The 24,242-nt window shown below is 36.3% G+C and overlaps 6 protein-coding genes and 3 non-coding genes across 13 annotated transcripts; 3 read left to right on the forward strand and 6 right to left on the reverse strand.

Annotated features, from left to right (window-relative positions):
* Positions 4,796-6,868, forward strand: LOC105156488 (ninja-family protein AFP2-like; the record flags this gene model as incomplete). Its single annotated transcript, XM_011072633.2, has 2 exons — positions 4,796-5,435; positions 6,327-6,868. Coding segments are annotated over 2 exons (1,029 nt in total), but the record flags the coding sequence as incomplete, so codon positions are not given.
* On the reverse strand, positions 6,981-7,052 carry TRNAC-GCA. The gene has a single exon. It is a non-coding gene; the product is annotated as a tRNA-Cys (tRNA).
* LOC105156490 lies at positions 7,369-10,325 on the reverse strand. Of its 4 annotated transcripts, none has more exons than XM_011072638.2 (5): positions 10,053-10,325; positions 9,711-9,822; positions 8,100-9,070; positions 7,712-7,849; positions 7,369-7,598 (listed from the first exon to the last, which is right to left on the reverse strand). In XM_011072638.2, the coding sequence occupies exons 3-5, from the start codon at positions 9,059-9,061 to the stop codon at positions 7,499-7,501; spliced, it is 1,200 nt and encodes a 399-aa protein (XP_011070940.1). In that variant the 5' UTR covers positions 9,062-9,070; positions 9,711-9,822; positions 10,053-10,325; the 3' UTR covers positions 7,369-7,498. The 4 variants fall into 4 exon arrangements, with proteins under 4 accessions (XP_011070940.1, XP_011070939.1, XP_011070937.1 ...); XM_011072637.2 differs by having other exon boundaries at positions 7,712-7,852; XM_011072635.2 differs by having other exon boundaries at positions 7,712-7,969.
* On the reverse strand, positions 10,491-12,149 carry LOC105156489. Its single transcript, XM_011072634.2, has 3 exons — positions 11,164-12,149; positions 10,941-10,997; positions 10,491-10,738 (listed from the first exon to the last, which is right to left on the reverse strand). Exons 1-3 carry the CDS (start codon positions 12,023-12,025, stop codon positions 10,701-10,703), a joined length of 957 nt encoding a protein of 318 aa, XP_011070936.1. The 5' UTR covers positions 12,026-12,149; the 3' UTR covers positions 10,491-10,700.
* TRNAN-GUU lies at positions 13,179-13,252 on the forward strand. The gene has a single exon. It is a non-coding gene; the product is annotated as a tRNA-Asn (tRNA).
* LOC105156491 (ureide permease 1) lies at positions 13,420-16,465 on the reverse strand. Of its 2 annotated transcripts, none has more exons than XM_011072640.2 (8): positions 16,403-16,465; positions 15,715-16,010; positions 15,378-15,516; positions 15,056-15,230; positions 14,685-14,728; positions 14,478-14,572; positions 13,956-14,330; positions 13,420-13,744 (listed from the first exon to the last, which is right to left on the reverse strand). In XM_011072640.2, the coding sequence occupies exons 2-8, from the start codon at positions 15,949-15,951 to the stop codon at positions 13,592-13,594; spliced, it is 1,218 nt and encodes a 405-aa protein (XP_011070942.1). In that variant the 5' UTR covers positions 15,952-16,010; positions 16,403-16,465; the 3' UTR covers positions 13,420-13,591. The 2 variants fall into 2 exon arrangements, with proteins under 2 accessions (XP_011070942.1, XP_011070941.1); XM_011072639.2 differs by lacking the exon at positions 16,403-16,465 and adding an exon at positions 16,279-16,402.
* Positions 16,802-16,873, reverse strand: TRNAP-AGG. The gene has a single exon. It is a non-coding gene; the product is annotated as a tRNA-Pro (tRNA).
* LOC105156493 (uncharacterized hydrolase YugF) lies at positions 18,418-22,391 on the forward strand. The gene is made up of 10 exons (XM_011072642.2): positions 18,418-18,760; positions 19,512-19,606; positions 19,691-19,788; positions 19,913-19,962; positions 20,348-20,443; positions 20,567-20,656; positions 21,150-21,242; positions 21,363-21,458; positions 21,829-21,894; positions 21,981-22,391. The coding sequence occupies exons 1-10, from the start codon at positions 18,557-18,559 to the stop codon at positions 22,134-22,136; spliced, it is 1,044 nt and encodes a 347-aa protein (XP_011070944.1). The 5' UTR covers positions 18,418-18,556; the 3' UTR covers positions 22,137-22,391.
* Positions 22,494-24,242, reverse strand: LOC105156492 (PLASMODESMATA CALLOSE-BINDING PROTEIN 3). The gene is made up of 4 exons (XM_011072641.2): positions 24,133-24,242; positions 23,709-23,948; positions 23,560-23,596; positions 22,494-23,032 (listed from the first exon to the last, which is right to left on the reverse strand). Exons 1-4 carry the CDS (start codon positions 24,185-24,187, stop codon positions 22,801-22,803), a joined length of 564 nt encoding a protein of 187 aa, XP_011070943.1. The 5' UTR covers positions 24,188-24,242; the 3' UTR covers positions 22,494-22,800.

Raw genomic sequence — 24,242 nt, forward strand, 5'->3', positions numbered from 1 at the left:
TCCGAGTAATTAAGGACGAGTGATTGTGGGCTCAAGTAAAAATCTCAAAAGCTCGTGTATTTTTGAACTGTTTATGTTAAATTCATTTAAACCAAATATTATACTTGTTAAAAACATTTCGGACACTCTAACCTTTAATTTTTATACATTCTTGTCTTCCGGTACAAACTAAATTTAGCAATTTTACAATTCATTAGAAAGATGGGGTTAATATGAGAAAGGGTAAAGGGGTGTTATAATTTTCATAATAATAATATTAGTACCCTTTATGGGACATTTCCTACAATTCCCCGAATTTGTGTGTGTTTTCCCCAAATCGAAACCGAGGAGGCACTGAATTTTCTGGTGCACCCAACCCAACACGTTTAACACATTTACGCCGAAACCTCTCCTCTGACTGTCCTTTCAGTTATTTCGTGTCTACCACGTGGAAGCCGTTGTACTAATGCGCCCGAATCTTTTAAATCCTTATCTTCACCACTCACTCACCTCTCTTTTTCACCTTACCATCTTCCCTCACGCATCTTCTGCCCCCCTTCATCCTTTTCTTTTCTTCTTCTTCTTCTCTTTTTGTTTTTCAAATAGTTTGAAATTTACTATCCATCTAATTATTACGTACAAAGATAATATAATGATGTAAGAATAGCACTTGAATTCTTGAAAATAATAAAAACTTTTTCAAATTTTAATAACTTAAATAATTTTGAATTTACGTACGTTATGCTTAAATTGGGATTCAATTCATTAATGTACTTGATTTTTCACGATTGTCTAATTAATGATATTTTTTACTACTTTTTTCTCACTCTTGAGTTTCATCTTACTCGCACGTTTTTGATATATTTATCGAAATGTTATAATTAATATTTTTATTGATGAAAATCTATCTACATATAATTTTTTTTTTTGTGATATACTTTTGAAGATCCTGAAGAAAAAGAAGGTTCCATTGAAGATATAAATGAAGAAAAGAAAATGAAAAAGAGTAGAGGAGGAGTGTGTGGAGTGGCATGAATGAATTATAATAAAAATAAATTATAATTGTCTCTATTGAGATTTGGTATACTTACAAATATTTTTTTATTGTTTAAAAAATAATAATATCCATTTCATCATCTAAAAATTACATAATTACTTATTATTTGAATGGAGTATTTATAAATATTTAAACAATAAAATATATTTATAATTATATTAATTTTAAAAAAATTAATTATAATTTATCCTCAATAATAATAATGATTGGAATTTAGGACCACCTCGTCATCCACACCCACAGGCACAGGTGCAGAGTGACAGCTATGCCTATATTATTACTACTTACACACGAAGATTTTATAAGCTTTATCTCCCCAATCCTATAAATATTAGTCCAATTTTTCAAATAATACTCACACCCACCATGCGTCCCCACGCACACCACAAACAAAACTTACCACTTTTTATCACCCATCTCTCCCATCCAACCACCAGTTTTCAGTACTGACGTGGAGCCATATGTTACGAAGATCGTATCAAGACCTCTTCCTTTATAGTATATTTATAATTTTTAAATAAATTTTTTATTTTATTTTATTAATTTAACAGAAATATATAATCCAATCCCAATGCATCATAAATTTGATATGTATGGACTCATTATATATCTATAATTTACGTAATATGCAATTTAAAAAATCTATAAATAGCTTGCAACAGGTATAACTTTTGCAACCTTTATTAATGGAGGAAAGAAATCAAACTAAATAAAGTAAGAATGATATTTTAAAAAAGAAAGATTCAAGTCAGACTTATCAAATTCATAAAAAACAACGAGTCTATCAAAGGAACTTTCAAATAGGTGACTTAGTTGTCATTTGGAAATGAAATGAAAAGTAGGAAGACGCTCCAAGGAACCCATTAGTTCCCTAATTACGCCTAAAAATAATTGAAGGAACTTCTAGGAAGTTCCGTAAAAATAATCAAAGGACCTAAGAAGTTCCGTAAAAACAATAAAAGGAACTCCTACGAAGTTCCGTAGAAGACACTCGAAGAAACTCTTACGAAGTTCCTGTGCGACGCCTACAAACAATCAAAGGAATGTCTAAAAAGTTCCATAGATGACAGTCAAAGAAACTCCTACAAAGTTCCCCAACCACCCCTAAAAATAACCAAAGGAACTCATAAGAAGTTTCGTAAAAAACAATGAGGGGAACTCCTAAGAAGTTCTGTAAAGTTGGTCGAAAGAGCTCCCGATAAGCTCCCAAGCAAATACATGTTAGCATTGTATAAAGGACCCTTAAGAAGTCCCAAAAAAATAAACGACAAAAGAAAGACAACAAGAATAAATAAATAAGCATGAAGAGAATTTATTAAAAAATAACAACTATGTTATCTCGGTTACAAAATATAAACTAAATAAAGAAAGCTATGAGGTAAGTCAAGCACAGTAACCCCCAACGTCGACATGAGCACCCTCAATTGGTCACTCGTCCACAACTTCCACCTCGCCTTCTTCGGCTACATCCTCATCAGTCACAAGGGGGTTAAGGAATATGAAATCCTCTCCCGCAAAGCGACTGCACTCTCTGAGCTTAGAGCGATACTGCTTAATAGTTTGAGTATATTGGCTCTCGCCAATATAGCACTTTCAAACTCCTCAAGACTCAAGAATTTTTTACATCCATAAACGCAACAATGAAGCTGGGACGGGGGCTATGATGACTCTAACTCATCACTTTGGACATGGACATGACTAGAAATTATTTGAGACAAATCAGAGCCCACTAAAATTTGAGATAAATACGAAATAAATATTTAATATATTTAAAATATATGATATTTCTAAAAAATAAGATTTTTTATTGTCAATTAAAAAATTCAATTATAATCTTGAAGACAAAATTTCATAAATGCAAATAAATATCTAATATATTTAAAATAGGTGATGTTTCTAACACTTGATGTTTTATTGATAATTTAAAATTTTAATTATAATATTCAAGATAAGATTTTGGATAAATACAAAGTAAATAATATTTTTAACTAATAATTTTTTTATGATTAAAAAAATCAATTATAATCCTGGAGATAAATTTTTGAATAAATACAAAATAAATATTTAATATATTTAAGTAGATGATATTTCTAACTAATAATTTTTTTATTTTTAATTAAAAAATTCAAAAACACCAAAAATTGATATTTGGTCAAAATTGAATTAAATTGGTCAAACTTAGTTCTGCTATATGTATATATATATATATATATATTAAAACATGTCTACTTATAGTGTGAGGCAAATTTTTTTTTATTATGATATAATATTGAATTAAACTTAAATAAATTATTCGATTTTGTTTATTTTATGTATGTTTATTGTATCACTTTTCTTGTCTATACAACAAATAAATGATATTTAAATTTTTGCTTTTCACTGCTTCAATATTTAAACACCTCTTGAATTATTAATTTTTGTAGCAGCCGGACAGAATTTGCGGCTTTACATCGCATCACACGTGGCTGCGGCGAGATGGATACACGTTTCCTTCCAGAAAAATAAAGGGGAGTAGTAGAAACACGCTTTCTTCTGCGTCCGCCGCTTTCCACGCCAGCGTGCTCCGCGTAGCGCTTTCTCGCTCTTATTCAGCTGGGTAGTGATATGCTGCACTCGAGCTCATTACAAATTATTTATGGCTTTTCTTCATCAAATAAATAGCAGAGGTGTTGCAGGGACGAATTCATTTTATCCCCTTTAACTATATGAATGTAACAATTCGGCCCTTGAACTATGGAAATTTGCATTTTACTCTCCTCTCAAACTAAAAGTATAATTATTTCTGCTCAATATTAGCTTATTTGCATTTCTTGACATATTTTGTTTTAATTTTTTTTAAAACACTTTTATCAATAGTATATATTAGTTTAGTTTTAAATAAAAATTTAATAAAAAATATTTTTATAATAAAAATAAATAATTTTTTACCTAAATTTTGAATAAAAATGATATATATACATTCATGCTACTCGAATATAAATACATATATATAATTGATATTTTCTTTGTTAATGTAATAATTTTTTTTTAATTGTATAATTTATAATGTCTTGAATATAATAATGCAATCTAATAATTTTGAGAAGCAAAGGGGTGGGGTGGTGTGGGTGTGAGATTAGATGAGGTTAATCGCAGCGTAAAATTATCCAAAAACACATGTTGCAAAAAACAGTACCCAAAAGGGACAATACAGAAAGACCCACGTGTCGCTCTACTCCCTCTCTTACTTCGCCACTTGTCCGGTCTCAGTACTGTCCCTGGCCCCACCAATCCCTACCAACCTAGGTCATTTTCGTCATTCTATTCCTTCCCTCTCCCGAAGCTCTTTCTAGTGTTTCACACTTCACACTTCACACTTCACACACAAAACATAAGCAGTAAGCAAACATCTCTCACTTCCTATGCAACGTCTCTCTCTCTCTCTCTTCCTATTTCTTTTTCTCGCGCATTTTATATTGAATTTCTGGGTATTTTAAACACAGCCCACTTTTCACTTTTTCATTATCATTGTGGATTTATTGATTCTAGTATTTGACAGCTTCTTGCTCTTGTTTTTCTGAAATGAGGAAGAAGGTTATCGGTTGAAGTTTGTTCGTTGGCACTCAGGATCTTGCTGCTTAAATTTTGCTGAAAAAGTTGAATCTTGGACCTTCTCAAGTTAATATGCAGTTAAAGATCCGGTTTTTACATCTGGGCTATTGTGATAAAGATCATGGTGTGCTTAAACATGCAAGTATATAGCCATCATGTAGTTGAAATAGAAGCTGCTATAGTTTTCTGGGAGCAGGGTTCTCTGTTGGTCCTATGGGGAACAGTGATGATAGTAAAAAGCTTACTACAACTTCAGAAATGGAGAATCTTTCTTTGGGCATTTCAACAAACAGGTTTTCAAGAGACTTGTTGCAGCGGTTTATGGGTGGTGGTAGCCAACATGAGAAAGCCAAAGAGGATGATGAGGGGATTGAGTTGAATCTTGGGTTGTCATTGGGTGGAAGAGTCGGTGTGGAGAAGAATTCAATGAATTTGGTGCGGTCTTCTTCTGTAGCAAGTTGTTTACCTCTGGTGAGGGATGATAATGATGCGGTGGCCCCGTCCACTGCGGCGTATGCAGGCCTTGTTAGGACTTCTTCGCTGCCGGTGGAGACTGAGGAGGAGTGGAGAAAGAGGAAGAAGTTGCAGACCTTGAGAAGAATGGAGGCTAAGAGGAGGAGATCAGAAAAGCAGAGGAATTTAAAGGGTGATAAGGAAGTAGGTGAAAGTGGTAGCCGTGGAAAGTTGAGCTTGGAGGAGTTTAGTTCTAAAGGAAAGGGAAGTTATGTGGGAAAAGGCTTAGGATCAATTGAATCGAAAAGGGGAAGTTCTTTGCTTGCCTCGGATTTGGAGAGTAAGACTTCAGAAGGTATTTCTAATTCTTGAAAATTTGACTGGTTAATGAGCAGTGCTTGCTAAATATGATGTATCTGGATAATTTTCAATGATGTTGCATTGATCAGGATATAGTACAAAGATTCTATTTTGATCGCGTTATCTACGGCTTTCTCTATTATTGTAAAGATCACGCTGCTGATTCTTTTGGAAAACAATCAGAAGGGAAAAGCTACTAAGATAGGTTGTGTGAAAGAAAGGCACCTTGGTGCTTTCTTGATTCATTTCATTGAATTCTTTGAGACGAGTCCTAAGCATCTCGCATGGACTATTTCCTCAGATTTTTTAGTAAATATACATCTGTATCATGTTGTTTAAGGAACGTTAGAGGTATTTAGTTTGTGGGATGAGCTTAATTTAATGAATGGCTGTTAACGGTCAGGCAGCACAGAACTAATTGATTTGTTCTGGATTCGTTTATAGAATCAATTGTCAATCAGGATTTATCTGCCCATCTCTGCAATGAATTTTCGTATGAAGTATCAAATGAATTAGAGACACAGATCAAAGTGTTTAGTTTGTTCCTTCACTATTTTGACCCCCTAAGCCCTAATTTAAGATTCCAGGATTTGGGAGCTGAATCATGTTATAATCATCTTTCGTCACTAGTCATCCTTTAGCTCATCTCTCTATGTTGATAGGTTCTTTCTCTACCTGTGAGTAAGCGTATCTAATATTGTTGAGGTATCTAGCAGAAAGAAGGAAATATCTTGAACACGACTGGAGACGTGTTGAAACACCAGTTCCAAAGATCGTCAGTGGAGATATCTACCTCATCTGCTGCCAAATAATGTCAATGATATAAAATTCACTTTATTTTGATTAAATGGTGTTTATTCTGAGATTCTGCTGCAATCTGTCTCAGGATCCAGTGGTGAGTCTTTGCAAGAAGGAAGCAATCATGACATCCCCTCTTCAGGGTCCAACAGAAGAGAAAGCACTAGTCAAGCAAAAGGATCTGAGACGGAGAACCCATCTAAGCGTGCCGACTCCTCAAGAACTCAAGGGAGGGAAATCCCAACAAATTCAATGGACGATATGCCTTGTGTTTTCACAGTAGGAGATGGACCCAATGGCAGAAGGGTGGACGGAATACTGTACAGATATGGTAAAAGAGAAGAAGTTAGAATAATGTGCATATGCCATGGCAGCTTCCATTCACCAGCAGAGTTCATCAAGCACGCTGGAGGGACGGACGTTGATCACCCGCTCAAGCATATAGTAATAAACCGGAACTCGCCTTCTCTTTTGTAATGGTGGTGTTTGCATGTCAAATTAGGGGTAGATTCTTGCCAAAATTTGTAAAGAAGAGTGGCTTTTCTATTTTTTGGAAAGGATCCTTTGTGACTAACTAATGTGCTAAACTCATGTATTCATGGGTTATTACATTAAAAGTTTGGATGATCACTGCTGATTCTGGTTAAGCAATGGGATGTCTAATGTGTTCGCTTCCAAAGTTGAACCATTTCCAAACAGGGTTTAAAAGGAAGAGAATAAAAAGATCGAAAAACAAAACATGAGGGCCCTACCGGGATCGAACCGGTGACCTCTTGATCTGCAGTCAAATGCTCTACCACTGAGCTAAGGACCCTCTTGTCGCTTAAACGAGTTACATATTTATATTATCCTCAAATGTTTTGTGACTGCTTCTATTTGCTGAATGTTGTCCGTTTGGCCCTTGAAAATAACAACTGATTTTCTTGTATGTAACTGCAATTATTTCCATTTGGGGCTTGTGATGTTGCATTACAGTTACACTTTAAAGATTTTCTTTTTTTCTCATCTTTATGAGTATGTGTTGTGGTGGGAGAAGTCCTCATCGTTCTCTACGGTGATCAGGTAGCCAAGTTATCACCAAAAATATAACTAGAAAAGGTTTTAACCTATGCTACCCGTACGATCGTAAGTTACACAAGAAATACGTATATGTATATGATATAGCCTATTTTAGCAATAGGGACAACAACTTTGATTCCCTAGACATGCGAAGGTAAGTGTAGATGCCCTCTTCGACAGTTCTTATAGTTAGTTGCTCTCTCAAGCCACTGTTTGGACTTGACTCCTGGCAGGACATAACGGAGCGTCCATGCTGTAGATTGGAGCCGTAACATTCTTGCTAGGTTCGACCGTTGCACCCCTGCACCAAATTACTGCTATCAGTACAAAGTAGATAGTAATGATGTACTTTTACATGACACCAGCTTTTCTATTACCAGAAATGAGACTGAAAGGAGCAAAAGAGAAGCATACGTGTAAAAAGGTTCACAATTATCACAGTGCGGTCTTGGTCTCCAACAGTAGCAGCAAGCACAGCTACAACACAAACTTGGGCACATACAGCATTCGCAGCAGGTTGACCAGGTTGGGCACTTAAGGTGACAGTAAGACCTGCTGCAACAGCAGCAAAACCACTTAAAGGAGCAACATGACCATTTACAACAGCAGCTAGGCCACTTACAACAGCAACAGTACAAACAATGACAAAATGGACAAGCCCTCTTTTCCTTTCTGCAACATAAGATCGCATATTCCGCAACATAAGATGGCATATTCCGCACGTAAGTCATACTACAAACGAGTAAAGCATGTGATAAAGACTACTAACTGATTTAGTTGATTAAGACATAATGATACTTACATCGGATTAGCAGAAGATTGATTGCTAATTTTACTGGACTCGTCTACATTTGTATCACTTTGTGCATTAACGCAAGCCTCAGGAACATCACTACTTGGTTTATCTATGACTCCTTTTACTCCAGGCTTCATATGTTCACTTATATTCTTTGATGTGTCTGTCTTTTCATTAGGTTCTACTCCTTCAGCAGCAGGTAATGTTTCTTTGAAACTTGTTGACCCAACTGTCTTATTGAGATCAGCAAACTTGACTTTTCTACAGTTATGCGATTCCCCCGACCTGTGAAGCTCTCGAGATAGAGGCATTTCCCTGGACTTGAAAAGTTCTCCTCTTTTGGGTAGTTCTCCCGTTCTGTACATGTCTGTACTCATCCTTAATGCATCCCTAGAGAAACTAAGGTTCCCAATGGATATACTGAACAATGACTCATTGGACTCAGTACTCCAATTCAACGATGGTTGTCTATTGAAAATGGAAGCAGGAATCTTGTGAGGGTCAAAACTTCCAGGCCTTTCCATCATTTGGACTGGAGGAGATTGAGTTGGCAATATGTGTGGCTGAAAAGATTCATGGGTGACATCTGAGAAGTTGGATTCTTGAGAGTCTCTGGCAGACTCTTCCAACCCATGCCAGCCCTTGATTGAAACATCAGTTTTGCCACTTTCATACAATTGTTTGGTGACCTCATTAGGCTTGGGAATGTCAATTGATACTCTGGACTTGGGAAGTTCTTTAGGATTCACTGGGAAGAAATCAGCAGAGGACGAATTGGATGATGACGAAGACACGATATCTGAAGACTCTGAAATCTTGGATGAGCTACGTTCAATTTCCTCTAGCTTAGTCTCTGAACCACTATCACTTTCAGATATGGAAGGTGAATTCAATGTTTTGAATGTCTCACCCCAATCATTTGACACATTACCATTTGTCTTTGACTGCTTCCTGTTCTCACCGTCCATACTCCATAACTGTAATAAAGACAGTAAATAGATATTAAATTTGATATACTGATAACATGATCATCACTCGGGTGTGGTTTAAGTTCAAATCAATATTTGCTAAACAATAGAATCAAGAACAACAATTTGATTGGAAGAACAGAAAGTATTAAGAAAACTCAAGGATGGTCAATTGATGGTAGACTTCTAAAATAAAGGCAAAAAGCATCATCTTTCTACAACATGGAGAAGTTCTTAACAACGGTTCACTAAATTATGACCATGCTTAAACTGGAATGTAGCAGCAGACTGAGCACTTGTCGCGTGCTCCCTGCAAACGAAGGAATTCTCTTTGACAAACTGTTTGACACAAATCAAACTTATCCTTAATACATTCTTGGGTCCTGCACAAATAAATAAGTTTCAAAATTATCAATGCTCAACCTCCTGTTTACTTTCTTTCCTGAAAAGATCCTCACAAGGATTTTTCCTCATGCATGCATTTTCTTTCTTGCAAAATTCACATTAACACAATTCCACGTAGAAACCCACTGATCTCTCTGCAGCTGCTGTTGGAATGAGCATTTCAATAAACAGTTCGTCATCGTGGAGATGAAATTATTTGATGCATTAGCAGGTAAGTGCAGAGAAATCGTAGGGATCAACCAACCTTAAACAATATCCCAAGTTCAATGCCACCAATGCCAACTACCCTCTATATAAAGTCTTGCCGGGCACCACCGGCAATCATCTGCTACGTTTCCTTTGTTCAGACACAATATCTGCATATCAAACAAAGTACAACCTTAGGGGGGGAAGGAATAATAGAAATTGGTTTATAAAGAAAATTCAAATGTAACAGCATATACCAATAAGATCAAGAGCCCAAATCATAGAAAAGCAAGAGTTAAGAGAAAAGAGATGAATTCTTATGAAACCAGATGATGCCTCCATCAAATCAGTGATACTTCTTATTAAACCATGCGTTCTTTCATTTTTCCTCGATTTTTACCTTATGCTCAAACGAGCTTCTTTGTGAAAAAAGATTGCATGGGAACTTATGAATCGTGGGGAAAATCCCAGAATCGATTTAGGGATTTTGGGGAATATGAATTTGGGCGTGGATCCATGGGACGTAAATGGAAGGGAAAGCGAGGCTTCCGGAATGTGAATTTCAAGAATTCTTGATACCAACCGAATTTCGGCTTCTTTGGCGCCACCGTTTTCAGTTATACCATGCGCCACGCACGTGCGCGGGTACTTTTTTTATTTTTGTGCACGGGTACGCTTAAACCATTGATGATTCAATTTATGGTAAATTATAATTAACTTATTTGAAATTTGTCATAATTATAAATATTGCTCTAATTTGAAAAGTTGTGAAAATTTTTGAAGTTCAACAAATCTCAAATTAACAACTTTATTTTTACTGTAGTACATACCAAGGGCGTTAAGGATGGGCTGCCGCATATATTACTATGACAAATACATAGGCAATGATAGATATATATAGTTAACTTTGAAACACTGAGGTAAATTTCCACTCAATCTGGATGTAAAAAACACAACTGCTTCTCATTAAAAGCATCGATCCCTCCCAAGAATTTGACAAGTTTCGAATGTTCTCCAACTCAGGACAGAAATCAGCTAAAGTGCTTGTCTAAAAGAAAGCAATAATCATCCATGAAAGCAAGAACCCTGAAATGTTAAAGAAAGAACACTGTAAATCATGGTTGATAGTTACTGTGTAAGAAATTACAAGGTAGAGAAAGTAATGGTAATTTTGAGGAGTTTCTGGAAAGTGATTAAGCAGGCATATGTGAAAGCATCCCATGGAAAAAGACTGTTCAGTGAAGATGAGGTGCTGAACATAAAGTCAAAAAGGTATTGCCTTTTTTACCTCCAATTGTCAATGGTGTTTGAATTTTGTGTCTGCTTGTCCCACTCCAACCATATCCTGATCACATCAAGAATATGTAATCTTAATATTGCTCCAATCTCTATAACACTACATCATAAACATATTGCAAATTCTTGTTTTAAGTAATAGAATTCAGGAGTGTTGGGCGTAATTATCCGACTATTCTTATACCAAATTGAGCAACAGTATAAGAGCAACTAACCTCTTCCATAGCAATTGATGGTGGAGTTGACACCGTTACGACATTTACAAGCAAACGACTCATCCGAACCAGAGAACCCACAGAATCCTCCACTATCCTCGCAATTCTTGCACGAATTACTGTAATACGAGTCGTTGTATTGCAATGAAATCCCATATTGCCATTTCATCGGATCCCCTTCATTCCCTCCAAATCCATATATTGCCGAGTACGATGAACACTGAAGCTTAGGAAGATCCAAACCATACCCTGAACTAAGTGACGTTGCCGGATCATAGACACAGCACGTAGATATTGGTGCATTTGGTTCCAGTCCAATACCTGTCACCCCTTTGCAAGAATACAAACCCCTACACACATTCAAACCAGAACCTGTATCACAAAAATCAGCATTACGATCAAAAACCGGAGACGTGGTGGAACATCCCACCAACACAAATATATTATTTGGCATTATACTAAACGGGCTGGCACGATCCAATGTAAAGCTTCCAGAGTTCTGCATTGACGAACAAGTAGACATAAGGGGATCGGCAATGACAAGAGTGTTGCTTGCATAGTCTATCGAAGATATCGTGTAACTGCCAGTGCCGGTGGAGAACTGGAGAATCCCAGAACTACAATTTATGTACCGAGAAAAATCAGGATGCCCACAACCAAAACCAGAACCAAATGGAAAGCTTATGGGGATGCTGCCACATTTATCATGACATGTACCATTGAGGGGGATGATACTTGGAATAGCCAGAAGTGGGTAAATCAAGAAGAGTGTGATCAAATTGTGAGTGAGTAACCAATGCCATGATCTCATGTGAAGTAACATGGATAATGGGCAGGGAGAGTTGATATCACTTTGCATCATATCTTCAAGACTAATTAATACACTAGAGGTGGACAGGTAATTTCAAAAGGAGAAGAGAACTTTTGTGGAGAAAGATGATTGTTTTTCATGTCCTAAAAAGCAGAGCCTGGAGAATATGGGATCCAGCCAAGAGTATGTTGCGTATTCTTCTAAAACCACAGTATCTAAGGTCAATTAGAAATGATGGTAAAACAGAGCATGAACATCTGTCATGACTCTTGAGTCTTTTGCTTTCTTCAGTAACTTCACATCATACGGACACCAATTGTACTTTCCTTTATACATGAAATGACCACTCACTAATTAAGATTGATTTTAGTTGAACTTGAATCAATTAACAATGTATAATTCAAAAAAAGTGATTAACGTAAGTATATTATAATTGCTATACGTTGTACTCGATCAAACCTGATTTTGATAAGAATTTTTCACATGACAACATATCTAGAAATCTTTGAAAGGGATTTTAGCTGTAAATGCAGAAATTAAGTCCACAGATTAAAAAAATATATATACCTTTTAAGTCATCTAATTCAATAACCTTCTAATCAGCATACAAATACGCCAACTATTCCTAAAAATAGTTTCGGGGTAACGCCCAAAATTGAGGATTCTTCCAAACTGCCGCCAAACGCAGCATTAAAAGAAGTAAAATCAGGCTTCTTGAATCCACCTTCTCTGGAAGAGCGACTCGAAAAATTCACATGCGAAACAACGAAAAAATAAGCAAATGCTCCCATTTTTCGGGTGATATCAACAAGAACACCGGCCCACACTAAAAGGGGCATGAAAAAGGGGTTCTTATATACTATTTTACCCATGCAAACACAGGGTAATTGTGCTGGCGAACCAAGGAGACTGCAATTCTAATATTCCGTTAAACAGAGTGTCCAATGCAAAAACCAGTGATGGATATGCACTTTTGAGGTAGTGAGTGGCAAGCAAGTAGACATTTACGAGTTGTTGACATGACATGGAAAATGAAGTGCTGTTAGGTGAAAGTATTGAATGATTTCCATTCCATTCCTCAGCAGTTTTACAATTGAAATGGGAATGTTGAAGGACTGTTCCAAGGTTTGATTTTTGAGTTGGAGGTTTGTTTGTTGGGAATTATTTTTTAGGTTTATTCCATTGTTAACAGTAAACAACAACAGCTGGAATAGCTCAGTTGGTTAGAGCGTGTGGCTGTTAACCACAAGGTCGGAGGTTCAAGCCCTCCTTCTAGCGAATGTGTTAGTTTAATTTAGTTGGTTAGAGCGTGTGGCTGTTAACCACAAGGTCGGAGGTTCAAGCCCTCCTTCTAGCGAATGTGTTAGTTTAATTTTATTTCAAAACTTGGTACTGTATTTGAGGGCCAATATATAAATCTTGTTCTGATTTGAAAACAAAGAAAAGCAAGAACTATTTTATTTTTATTACATACTCAGAGTAGTTCGTTTGCTTCCCTTTCTTGTTAATTTGTTTGTTTATAGTCAAGTACATGACGTGAACGACTCCGAAAAGCTATATATCCTGATGATCTTTACTAACAACACAGACAACAGACCTGGAAATTGGAAACTATATCTACTTTCTGTGACCTGATGAAGCCATAAGCACGCTAACTGCAACAATAAACATCGACAGCATGCCAACGAGCAGCACATACGTTCTTCTTGACAATCTTCTATACTCGCCAAACAGAAGCACGCCCCAAAATGTGCTCACAAGTGGAAGTGCCTACAGTTATGCAACAACGAAAACAGTTGCAAAATCATGCTTCCTTCGATGATTGCAGTGCAAGTAGAGTTATGGGATAGAATTGTGAGCATATTCATGCATCTGCTGATGATTGACTAAGATTTAGTTCTTGTGTCAGTTTAGTTATACCGATATTTAAAAGGCTAATTTAGCAGACTTAGTGTCTATATATTTGCATAACGGAACTGACCTGAACAGCATCAGCTGCAGCATATCCAGCAGCTTGACCTCCCATAAACTGAAGACCGTTTCCGAACCCACACAAAAGTCCGGCCAAGAAGGCCCAACGTCTGCCGTTCCAGTCTGATACATAAGCCTTGAGCGAAGACTTAGGCAAATTCAACACCGGGCGGTACAAGAAGCTGATGTTTAGAATAATTGCTATCAGAAAGCAGGAAACCGAGAAGTAGAAAAATGCAGCGTATACACTTAGGTGGGCAACGCCGTCTTTCAACTTGTGCCACTGGTCGTTGGTGGCCACGTTGAAAGCTGGGGAAAAGAGAGAAAAACAAACTCCAGCAAAGAAAGTTATGGCCAAACCAATGAAAGTTCCCTTCCCAAGTACCTGCAAGCAGAGCCATCAGAAACATGTAAATTTTCTCTGAAAAAATTGATTTATGACAAAGCCCTCAAAATATTTGTCGGTCATTAATCTTAAAATGCACGGATGATAATTAGGATGACTACTACTGTAGTGAAAGAGGTCAACAACCTTTATTGCCCTTTTATTCTCAAGCTTTATCAGAAAATCTGCAGTCCCAAATTTTGCCTTCTCCTTTGTAGCAGTTCCGTTCTCGAGATTTTCAGCTATAGATGTGTACGTTCAATGCTCCAAGAGGTTAAAAGGAACAAGTAAAAGCAGCTGATCTACTAATATTGATCATAAAATTGCAAGTACTGCATTGTCATATCCTCTTACCCTTGTTTGCATAGGTTTCCTCGGAGACAGATTCATCTTTTATCCTGTCCAGATTTAGTTATATTTCACATCAACTTAGCATAAATCATCATGGGTCTCAAACTTAAATAAACGGAGGGACTAATGGAACCCTTGTATGCTTTTTAGTCTAAACGCGTCTGCCTGATTTTGTTTGTTACCGAGCTATATTTAAATCCTTATAGAAGTACAGATTCCAGGGGTTGTCAGCTCATATAATCTCACTGAGCTGATATCACGGCACACACACACACACACACACATATATACGGTAAGCTCTTATTTTAACACCATGACTTGTAAGTATTGGTAATGTGAAAAAAAAAAAATTAACTCTATACTAATGCACATACACTGATCCGTCTTCATAATCATTGGAGAAACTAGTGAGCTTAGCTTTATTATCTGCTGCATTGGACGAATGAACAGCAGAGCCAAAACAAACGGCAATCAAGAAGCATCCAACACCAGGAAAAAGAATCTCAGCTTTGTTGATTTTATCGTCTAAGAAGTAATTTAAAGTTGTGCCTGGATAAGTAGAACACAGCATATGTAACTACAAAGTCTCATCAGAGACCTCAAGCCAATGAATCACAAAAACGCACGTGTGTGTCTGTGTGTGTTTCGTTCTGCATCAATGCAAACAAGCCATATATGAAATATAAAGTACTGTACCTATGACAACTGTTATGCTTGAAGTAATCACCTCAGTAACAGACAGACCAACAAAGGCCCAAGCATATTGTGTTGCCAGGTTACCAAGGCTGAGAGCAATCCCACCGGTCATTGCAAACAATACGCTCGGCCAGTTATCCTGCATTAAATTGTCGAATAGCTGATTCAAATTTCACTCCTTGCCTAAATATTAATCTATATTACTGAGATTCTCTCCTGCATTTGCTGATAGATATTTAAACCAAATAGCATTTCAATCAATTTCCTGCAAACTTTCACAGAATATCAATTGTGCTCAACTAAACAATTTTTTGACAATCACAAGGAATGGCCTCACCTGAGTTAGCTGATTTATGAAATTTGGCTTATCGATACTGCTCGTTCCAATTTCACCGAATGTGAATGCGATAATTAAAGCAGCCAAGAGATTAGTGATTGTATAATCAAGATAAGTGTGCTGAGGGAGACGACCACGCCTCTCTAAGAGAGTCAGAATCGCAGGCCATGTGCCCAACAATAACAATGACAGGAGCATACATGCTATAGCTCCTCCTTTACTCTCCACCACATACATTTCCAATCCACTAAAGCAAACTTATTCTTTCAGATGGATAAGATATCAATCAAACAATCCTATAAAAAAGAATCGGACAAGTCTGTCAAATATAGGACTTCAAATCAATAAGAGAACTTTTTATAATTACAAGAAACTGGGAAGAAGTGCAAGAAAATGAAAGGAAAAAAGTTGCAGATAAAATCTGCTAGTTGGCTCTAACACTAGATGAAGTCAAGACATCAAAGCCCATCAACAGAAAAACATCTTAAATTTCAGAGAATGAAGAAAATATGTTTTCTTGTTTCAATTCCTTAGTATAAAACAACAAGTCTAAGACAAACAAACCAGAAAGCTCCTTAGTCTTTAGCATTTGCCGCTGAAAGATGATGTAAAAATCCGTTCTTGAAAAGACCCCCATGCACAAACTCCACCACCCCACTTCACATTTACAATCAAGGACTAATATTACCTCATTTCAAAGGGGTTGCTGATGAGGGAAATCTCTTGCAGATTCTTGGAAGGTGACGGTTAAGGTTGTTTGTTTCCCATAATAATAAGTTATGGGCATTTCTATCCGAACAGTTGAAGTCAAAATTGTGGAGTCAAACATGATGATGTTACTGGGTTGATAAACAAGAGCCGAAATCAAAGACCCTGTTATTGTCGTTATTTGTGTGAATCATGACATGACAGCATCCATCCCACAATATCACCTTCCTGCTATTGTGTAAACAAAAAACACAAAGCCATGACCATAAAACCATTCACTGAAAGCCCACACATGGAACTGGAAGCATACGGACAACCAACCCAAGTAGAGTTATACATAGTCGCGGGCAAATACATACGTACAGTCCAAAACTGAAAAGGGGCATTCCGAGAATTGAACTCGGGACCTCTCGCACCCTAAGCGAGAATCATACCACTAGACCAAATGCCCTCTTACCCTGCCACACTTGTTTTTGTTTTTACACGCCCTCTTTTTTTACCGCGAACTTTGTCTCTACCACCATCCATCACTTTCACACTCACAGTCAACACACTCTCCTCATCAATTCCAGCCCATTTTCATAAAAAATGATTATTAACATTTATGGGAATTCGGTGCCAAACCTCTGCATGCTGTTTGGATTCATTTTTTAAGTGTTTTGTTGTGTTTTATGGAAATATAAACAAAAATAAATAAATATGTTTTAGAAATAATATGTATGTTTAGATTTGTTTTTGAAGATAATTTAAAACAAGTATTGTATGTTTAATTTTGTCTTTTGTGAGACAAAAAATTACTATTATTGTCAAATTATTGCACATCATGTTTTTTTGATCTATTTATGTATATATTTGTGTGTATATATATCTATGTAATTATGCTAAAACAGTTGAAAACACTAAGATAAGGTGTTTTTGAATTATGACAAACATTGAATATGCTTTGACTCATTTCGAAAATAACTTGAAAATAAAAATAAACATAGTGGTGAATTTGTATTTAAATGAATAGTAAATTCTTGAAATAACACGTAATGATCAAATTATTTTAATTTAATAATTAATAATTTATGTGGGTGTAAATTTATAAGGATAGTGTCATTAAATTTAATCTTTTCTTACTTCTTCCTATAAGTTATTACTGTAAACTATCTCCATCACATACAATTCAATTGTCGTTAGAGCACATTCAATATTTAATTTGTTATCTATTTAATTTCACATTTGCAATATTTTAAATTTAAGTATATATAATAGTAAAATATCGAGAAATCGAATGATTAAAGAAAATGTTATTTTTCAAAATAAAATAAAATATATATCTAAAGGTATTTTAATTGATATACCTCCATACTTAATAAATAGTATTTGCAGAAAAAGAGAATATAGTTAAAAATAGAATTACTCATTAGTCATTACCAATATATATAGTGTTACTGAACTCCAATATATATTACGAACAATATGATTTAATATTTATAATAATTATTTTTATTGTAAAAATAATCATTATTCTGTAAATTAATTATCATTAAAAATTATTAATTAAATAAATAAAAATATTAAAAAAATTGAAGAAAGTTATAATAATTTATTGATAAATGAATGAGAAAAGAAAAGGAGATGTGGAAATTGAGATAACAGGAAAACATGAAGTTGAGAATAGAGAAAAATGAAAAAGCAATAAAATAATTATAAAAATTAAAAAAAAAACAGATTAATATTATTAAAATATTAAAAAGGGTGTTTTTATTTGAATATATAAATGTATAGATATATTAAATCAACTAAAATGTTTATATATTTTTATCTTTTATGTAACTTTTTTTGCACAGCACTTCAGTTATAATTATTATACATTTATTTCAAATCTGAATATATTTTAAAAATAATTATAATTCTCTTAAAATATTCATATTTCATTGATTTCGATGTCTCAAGACAGAGCACCAAAAATTCCAAGTTCTCTTCAAATAGCCTTACTTCAAAAAAATATAACGACTTATACTGAAACTGTACAAAACTTGACGGATGAACCTTTCATCTTGGCGCCCTTTAAATTATATCCAAGGTAGCAGGTGTGAATTGTGCGCATACTTCTACCTCACAGGCCGGGTAACCGGGTCGGCCCACCATGCTCATCGCTAATCTCTCCGTAGCTCCACCGATTCTCGGACCTAAATCAACCGAGAGACTCATGTACCATGGGCCAAAAAGCAAGCATAATTACAAAGTGTCGGCGAGTGAATTTCCCGCATTTCTTCCTAGTGAAGTTGAGAAGATTAAGGACCCATTTGCCAGAAAGCTGGCTTCAAGGATTGAACGACTGCCTGTGCATGTATTCAGCTTTTGGCGATTTTTTTTGGTTTTCGCGGTGTAATTGAACTCTAATGCATGTTTACTTTGCTGGGTGTTTATGAAAATTCTCTTTTTTTTTTGGTGTGTGTGCATTAAACCTCTGTCGTCGCTGTGAATTCAATTGCATGCGTAATTTGTAGGCTTTTCCGTTGGCAGAAAATTTCATTCTCCCACAAAAGTGAAGACTGTCACCCTTCCCCTAGCAAGCTGGCTTCTACCGAGACTCTGTCCATTAAACTTTCACTATTTTGCAAGAAAGTTTTGATCTTTATGTTGAAGTTTGGATATGATGGATTTTTAATCTAGTGGGTCTCTTCTCATTGTTGTCTCATTTTTTGTTCTCACTTGGTTTCGTCAATTTTTTTTATTGTTTTGGTTTAATAAAATTCTATATCAGTAATGCATGTTTAATCTAGTGGGTCTCTTGTATTCATGTTGGTTCGTGCATAGTAGCTATGTGCAAGTTGCCATTGTGATGAGTGATAAAATTTTGCGAGAGGTTTTTACTTTAATGGTAAAATTGGACTGCAGGGCATTCTTAATTTGGTGGGTTAATTTTCTAGAGGGATGTAGAAAAGGCATGAGAAGATGAAGTAACCTATCCAACTTAACTCACTGCGTTAGTGTTGCACAATGTTTTGGTTTATAAGCACACTTCTTTTCTCTAGTTTGATTGGTCATGGTTTCAACACTCAAACTTTGAGTTAACTGACAGTCTTCCTTCTCTGCAGTTAAGTTTGGCAAAAACTTGCATCATGAGTAGCTGTGTGAAGCCAAAAACACAGCTTGATAAGAGTCCTCTGGTTCTTCTTCATGGTTTTGATAGGTTCAGTGATGTGAAATTTATTTGACCTATCGAGAATGTTGGTCTCTTTTGGTTTTTCACAATCCATCCCTTCTTATCCTTCAGCTCCTGTTTAGAATGGAGATATACACTTCCTTTGCTTGAGGAGGAAGGACTGGAGACCTGGGCCATTGATGTACTTGGATGGGGCTTCTCTGACTTAGGCGAGCTTTCTTGATTTGGCTCCCTTGTTTTCTTCTTACATTTCTGTAACTAAGTTCAGGAGAATTCTTTCTGTACCTACCAATTATCATGCTTATTGTTTATTTTGTCCTTGCATTTTACTAGAGAAGCTTCCCTCATGCAGTGTAGCTTCAAAGCGTGATCACCTCTATCAGGTGTGCAAACTCCCTCCATCTGTGCCATTCATTATGTTCTCTTTAAGTTGTTTCTGTATTGTTCTTCAATATGAATTATGGAATTAAATGCTTAATTCTTAGGTTCTCACCTGTACATTTGATCAAATTTTGTTGCGTACAATTCCAATTAAAAATGATGCAGTGTCATATCCTATTGTCTCTGTGCTTTATTTACTGCCTTGGCTAGTCAAGATGCTACTCTTAAGCATTATTATTTTATGATTGCTTCCGATCACTGCCTTTGGTTAACCTTACCTCTCATCCCTATGGAGAGTGACAAGCAAATTTTTTGACTGATTACTGCTACATATGATGTTGACTGTGGGCGTGAAGGGTTTAGCTTACAATTTGTTACTTCCTCCAGTTTTGGAAATCCTATATAAAAAGGCCAATGACATTGGTCGGACCAAGTCTTGGGGCAGCAGTTGCCATTGACTTTGTAATCCAGTACCCAGAAGCTGTAAGTATCACATGGCCATGAATCCATGTGGACAATCCCTTTGACTACTTGAGCATTATTCCCATGATTATTGTCAGTGATTTTGCATGATTTTTGAGTTTCCTGCTGTTTATATCCTTTTAGGTTGATAAGCTGATTTTGATTGATGCAAGTGTCTATGCAGAAGGTACTGGAAACCTTGCTAAGTTACCTAAACTGGTGGCATATGCTGGGGTGAGTTCCATAACAATTTGAGTTCTCATGTTATGTTGGTTCTTGAGTTATGTTAATTTGAAGGCAAGCAATCTTCATTATTGAAAAGTGATAATTTCTCTTGAGGCTTTTAGAAGGAAATGAAGATACTAAGAAGTATCAATCATTGTTTTGAAATTGTAGCTTGAAATATGCCTTCAGATGAATAAATTCACCTGCAATTCGGAGTTTCGTTGGCTGACATATTTGGGTCTCATTTGACTAACTGCTCAAACTTAATTTAACTATAGAAAAGACAAACTGTTCAAAAATGATTATCCTTGAAGATTAGTAGACATCACTGTGTTTTGACATTTAGTGTGCTGTTACCCTTGAGGTCAGTTTTCAGCTGGTACTTCGATTACTTTACTTTCTATTCTGATTTTCCATGATAGTTGTTGTATCTGCGGTTCTAATCATATGCCTCAGGATCTATATGCATATTGACGCCTAACCATATTAATCTGCTGCACAGGTCAATCTGTTAAAGAGCTTACCTTTGCGCCTATATGCGACTTCATTGGCATTTAACAGTTTATCATGGAGTACCTGCTTCGACTGGGCCAATGTCAGTGGTTACATATACAAATTAAACACTGCTCTGCTTTCGTTTTCTTCTTCTTTATCATGTGTTATTTGACCTTGTTACTTAGAACAAAAGGTAATAACTATGGTAGTGCTGTCCCAGATTGGTCGTCTACATTGTCTATTACCTTGGTGGGAGGATGCAACTGTTGATTTTATGATCAGTGGAGGCTACAATGTCAGTCCAGATATCAAAAAGGTATGGCAATACTAATGCTACACATCATGCCAACATGTACCTCTCTGTTTTTATGCTCATAAAATTGACATGGATGCCTGGAGGCTTTTAACCGAATCAGGTGAACAATTCATATTAGCCTCCATTCCACATGAAAAGTTTGTAGTTTTATTTCAAACATCAGTTCTTGTTGGCAGAATGGGCTAAGCTAATCATTTCCTAGTTCAATTTTCTTTTCCTGAAGAATTAAACTGAAGCGACTCTCAACTTAACCCCGACAGCATGCCTCACAACTGATCTTGTCCATCTTACTTGAAATCACTTAATCTATATCTATCTTGTTTTATGCTACAAGTCAAGAAGCATTGCTTAATTATTTGATGCTGCACAGGTAAAGCAGAAAACACTTATTATATGGGGAGAAGATGATCAGATCATTGACAACAAGCTTGCTGTGGTTAGTACCACTTTAATTCAGTTTTTGCCATATGAAAACATTGGAGATGCAAAGGATTTAATTTCTGACTCGATTTTCCTGAACAGAGACTACATTGTGAATTACCAAACGCAATCATACGCCAACTACCAGATTGCGGTCACATCCCCCATGTAGAGAAGCCTGCCGCTGTTTCAAAATTAATTGCAGAATTTGTTCAAGCCGAGTGCAAGATCGCCACACCGAGTTTTATCCTGTCTTGAGAAATTACTCTGTTTTTATGGAGGACTCAAGTGATGCAACTATAAGCCCTTAACAGAGTTATTTGTTCATACAGATATAGCTGCATTTAATTTGCTTTTAAGATGAGAAATTGAGAAATGTGTGGGTGGTGGGGGTGGACTAGTCTTAAGTGTCAATTCCCTGCAGCTGCCTGTTGAGTTAAAACTGGACCATTAGGAATCACTTGTGGTTCAAAGAATCCATATCTTTGCATGATCAAAAGAAGACGAAGAAAAGTCATACAAGCTACTTTTTATGTTGGTGTGATAACAAAGAGACTTGACGAAATAAGCATAAACTCAAAAGGGTAACCCCAGATCGCATTAAAAACTACAAAAAGCAAAAAGAAAAACTAATATTAATAAATTTCCTGCTTCCCTATCTAGATGTACATGGGAAAATTCTAAACAGAAGAGAACAGGTTTGAGACTATCCCATAAACAGCCACATCTCCACTGTAAAGGAGAATCAAATTCTCCCACTTTCTTTTTCCACAAGAGAGGAAAACAAGAAAAAGAAAAGCCCAAGTGGAGTTGAGTTTCAGTCTAGATGAAACTAATTCTTCTTGCAAAATCATCATCATATATAGCCATCAATGTCATGATTCCATCCCTTCCATCTATTCTTGCATTTAGTCTTCTTTCTTTAGATTCTTGCCCACATCAAGCCAGAGGCTAAAAGAGTTAAAGAAACAAGCATAAAGGTGCTGCTGTGGTTTAAAACTGTCACACTAGCACTGTTGTCTGAGCTGCCGAGTCCACTTCCGGTAGGGCCGAGGCCAATACCCGTAGAGCCTGGAACTGTGCTGCCTGGGGTGGTGGTGCTGCCGCCAGTGTTTGGAGTTCCTCCTATAGATGGCGTTGTGCTGCCTCCATTGCTACACAAGATTCAACTAGGAAATGAACATTTTATTTAAAATATAAGTCACAAGTGAGGGAGCACGTTCAATGACAGCAGAGTGCAAACCTAACTTCAAATATAAAATGACATTATGTGAAGGTTGAGTTGATGGTTTGATTAAGGTTGATTAAGGTTGAGTTGCATCATGGTTGGTACCAGAAACACAAGACAACTGAACAGACACCATTATTTACACATCAACATCATGACAGCTCACATGAATATATTGATGCTTTCTTAGGCATGACTGCAACCATTTCTATTTTATAAGACCCTAGAGAAAGAGAAATGGATCTACCGTCCTTTTCCCACTCAGCCAAAAACTCAGTATTTTTCAACATATTAGCTCATTTCTTGGCACAAGTTCCAGAAAAGCTTTACTCCAATAAACTCTCCTTCTAGACTACAAATCATCAAATAATCTCTTCAAAGATTCATAATTTGAAAAGATCTAGCTATAACATGACACCAACAACTGCGGATAAAGGATATAGAACATCAAACCTGGGGCTAGATTGGTACACACATCCAGAAGCTGCGTCTGCAGTTAATCATCAGCAAACAAGAACTCAAGTCAGCATCCAAACAAAGACAGTTGTAGAACAGAAAAAGGGCTTTGGGTGATTCAGATGTTTTTTTCTTGAGAGACTTACTAGGGACAGTTTGAGTAACAGTGGCAGTGCCCTGAAAATCACAGCTTCCAGTGATCTGACCCTTCCTCTGGTAATAACTATTCACAGCATAGTTGCAGTGATCCTTGACAGTGTTTGGGTTAAAACAAGCCCCATTTTGAAGGATTGCTGAACAATCAGCTCCAGCTCCACAAGCATAATCTATGTTCTTCTGAAGAATGCTGTCACTCAACCCACTATTACACACGCAATAGCTTGCATCTGCAGAATAACATAAAAGGAAAAATAATCAGGCCAGAAGACACATCATGAGAGCTCAAAACCATGCCTATAAGAGTAAAAGATCAAATTTTTACAGACTAGGAGCCTCTATCAGTGAAAAAAGAGGTGTATAAACTGTAGAAAAAAGGACATAAATAGCAAAAGGTAGGAAGAGGAGCTTTACCTGAATGAGCGGACATGGCCAAGAGAAGAACTAAACCCACTACAAAAGCAGCCATGAATACCTCAAGAAAAGAGCTTTTCTATTTAAACAGGCAGGCAGGCAGGAGGGTT

The sequence above is a fragment of the Sesamum indicum genome, linkage group LG2 (assembly GCF_000512975.1).
Source record: "Sesamum indicum cultivar Zhongzhi No. 13 linkage group LG2, S_indicum_v1.0, whole genome shotgun sequence".
Classification (NCBI taxonomy): Eukaryota; Viridiplantae; Streptophyta; class Magnoliopsida; order Lamiales; family Pedaliaceae; genus Sesamum; species Sesamum indicum.

Excerpts from the sequence above, each read along its gene's own strand:
- LOC105156489 (XM_011072634.2), bottom strand. The coding sequence starts at position 12,025 with ATGATGCAAAGTGATATCAACTCTCCCTGCCCATTATCCATGTTACTT. Across the intron at positions 10,998-11,163 it reads CATCAATTGCTATGGAAGAG|GATATGGTTGGAGTGGGACA; the intron begins GTTAGTTGCTCT and ends TGATGTGATCAG. Across the intron at positions 10,739-10,940 it reads AACACCATTGACAATTGGAG|GGTTCTTGCTTTCATGGATG; the intron begins GTAAAAAAGGCA and ends TTAACATTTCAG.
- LOC105156493 (XM_011072642.2), top strand. The coding sequence starts at position 18,557 with ATGCTCATCGCTAATCTCTCCGTAGCTCCACCGATTCTCGGACCTAAA. Across the intron at positions 18,761-19,511 it reads TTGAACGACTGCCTGTGCAT|TTAAGTTTGGCAAAAACTTG; the intron begins GTATTCAGCTTT and ends CCTTCTCTGCAG. Across the intron at positions 21,459-21,828 it reads TCAGTCCAGATATCAAAAAG|GTAAAGCAGAAAACACTTAT; the intron begins GTATGGCAATAC and ends GATGCTGCACAG.
- LOC105156492 (XM_011072641.2), bottom strand. The coding sequence starts at position 24,187 with ATGGCTGCTTTTGTAGTGGGTTTAGTTCTTCTCTTGGCCATGTCCGCT. Across the intron at positions 23,949-24,132 it reads GGCCATGTCCGCTCATTCAG|ATGCAAGCTATTGCGTGTGT; the intron begins GTAAAGCTCCTC and ends GTTATTCTGCAG. Across the intron at positions 23,033-23,559 it reads GTGTACCAATCTAGCCCCAG|CAATGGAGGCAGCACAACGC; the intron begins GTTTGATGTTCT and ends AATCTTGTGTAG.
- LOC105156491 (XM_011072640.2), bottom strand. The coding sequence starts at position 15,951 with ATGTATGTGGTGGAGAGTAAAGGAGGAGCTATAGCATGTATGCTCCTG. Across the intron at positions 14,573-14,684 it reads GGAAACCTATGCAAACAAGG|CTGAAAATCTCGAGAACGGA; the intron begins GTAAGAGGATAT and ends ACACATCTATAG. Across the intron at positions 13,745-13,955 it reads CTGCAGCTGATGCTGTTCAG|GCACTTCCACTTGTGAGCAC; the intron begins GTCAGTTCCGTT and ends GCATAACTGTAG.
- LOC105156490 (XM_011072635.2), bottom strand. The coding sequence starts at position 9,061 with ATGGACGGTGAGAACAGGAAGCAGTCAAAGACAAATGGTAATGTGTCA. Across the intron at positions 7,970-8,099 it reads CAATCTTCTGCTAATCCGAT|AAAGGAAAAGAGGGCTTGTC; the intron begins GTAAGTATCATT and ends CTTATGTTGCAG. Across the intron at positions 7,599-7,711 it reads AATTGTGAACCTTTTTACAC|GGGTGCAACGGTCGAACCTA; the intron begins GTATGCTTCTCT and ends AATTTGGTGCAG.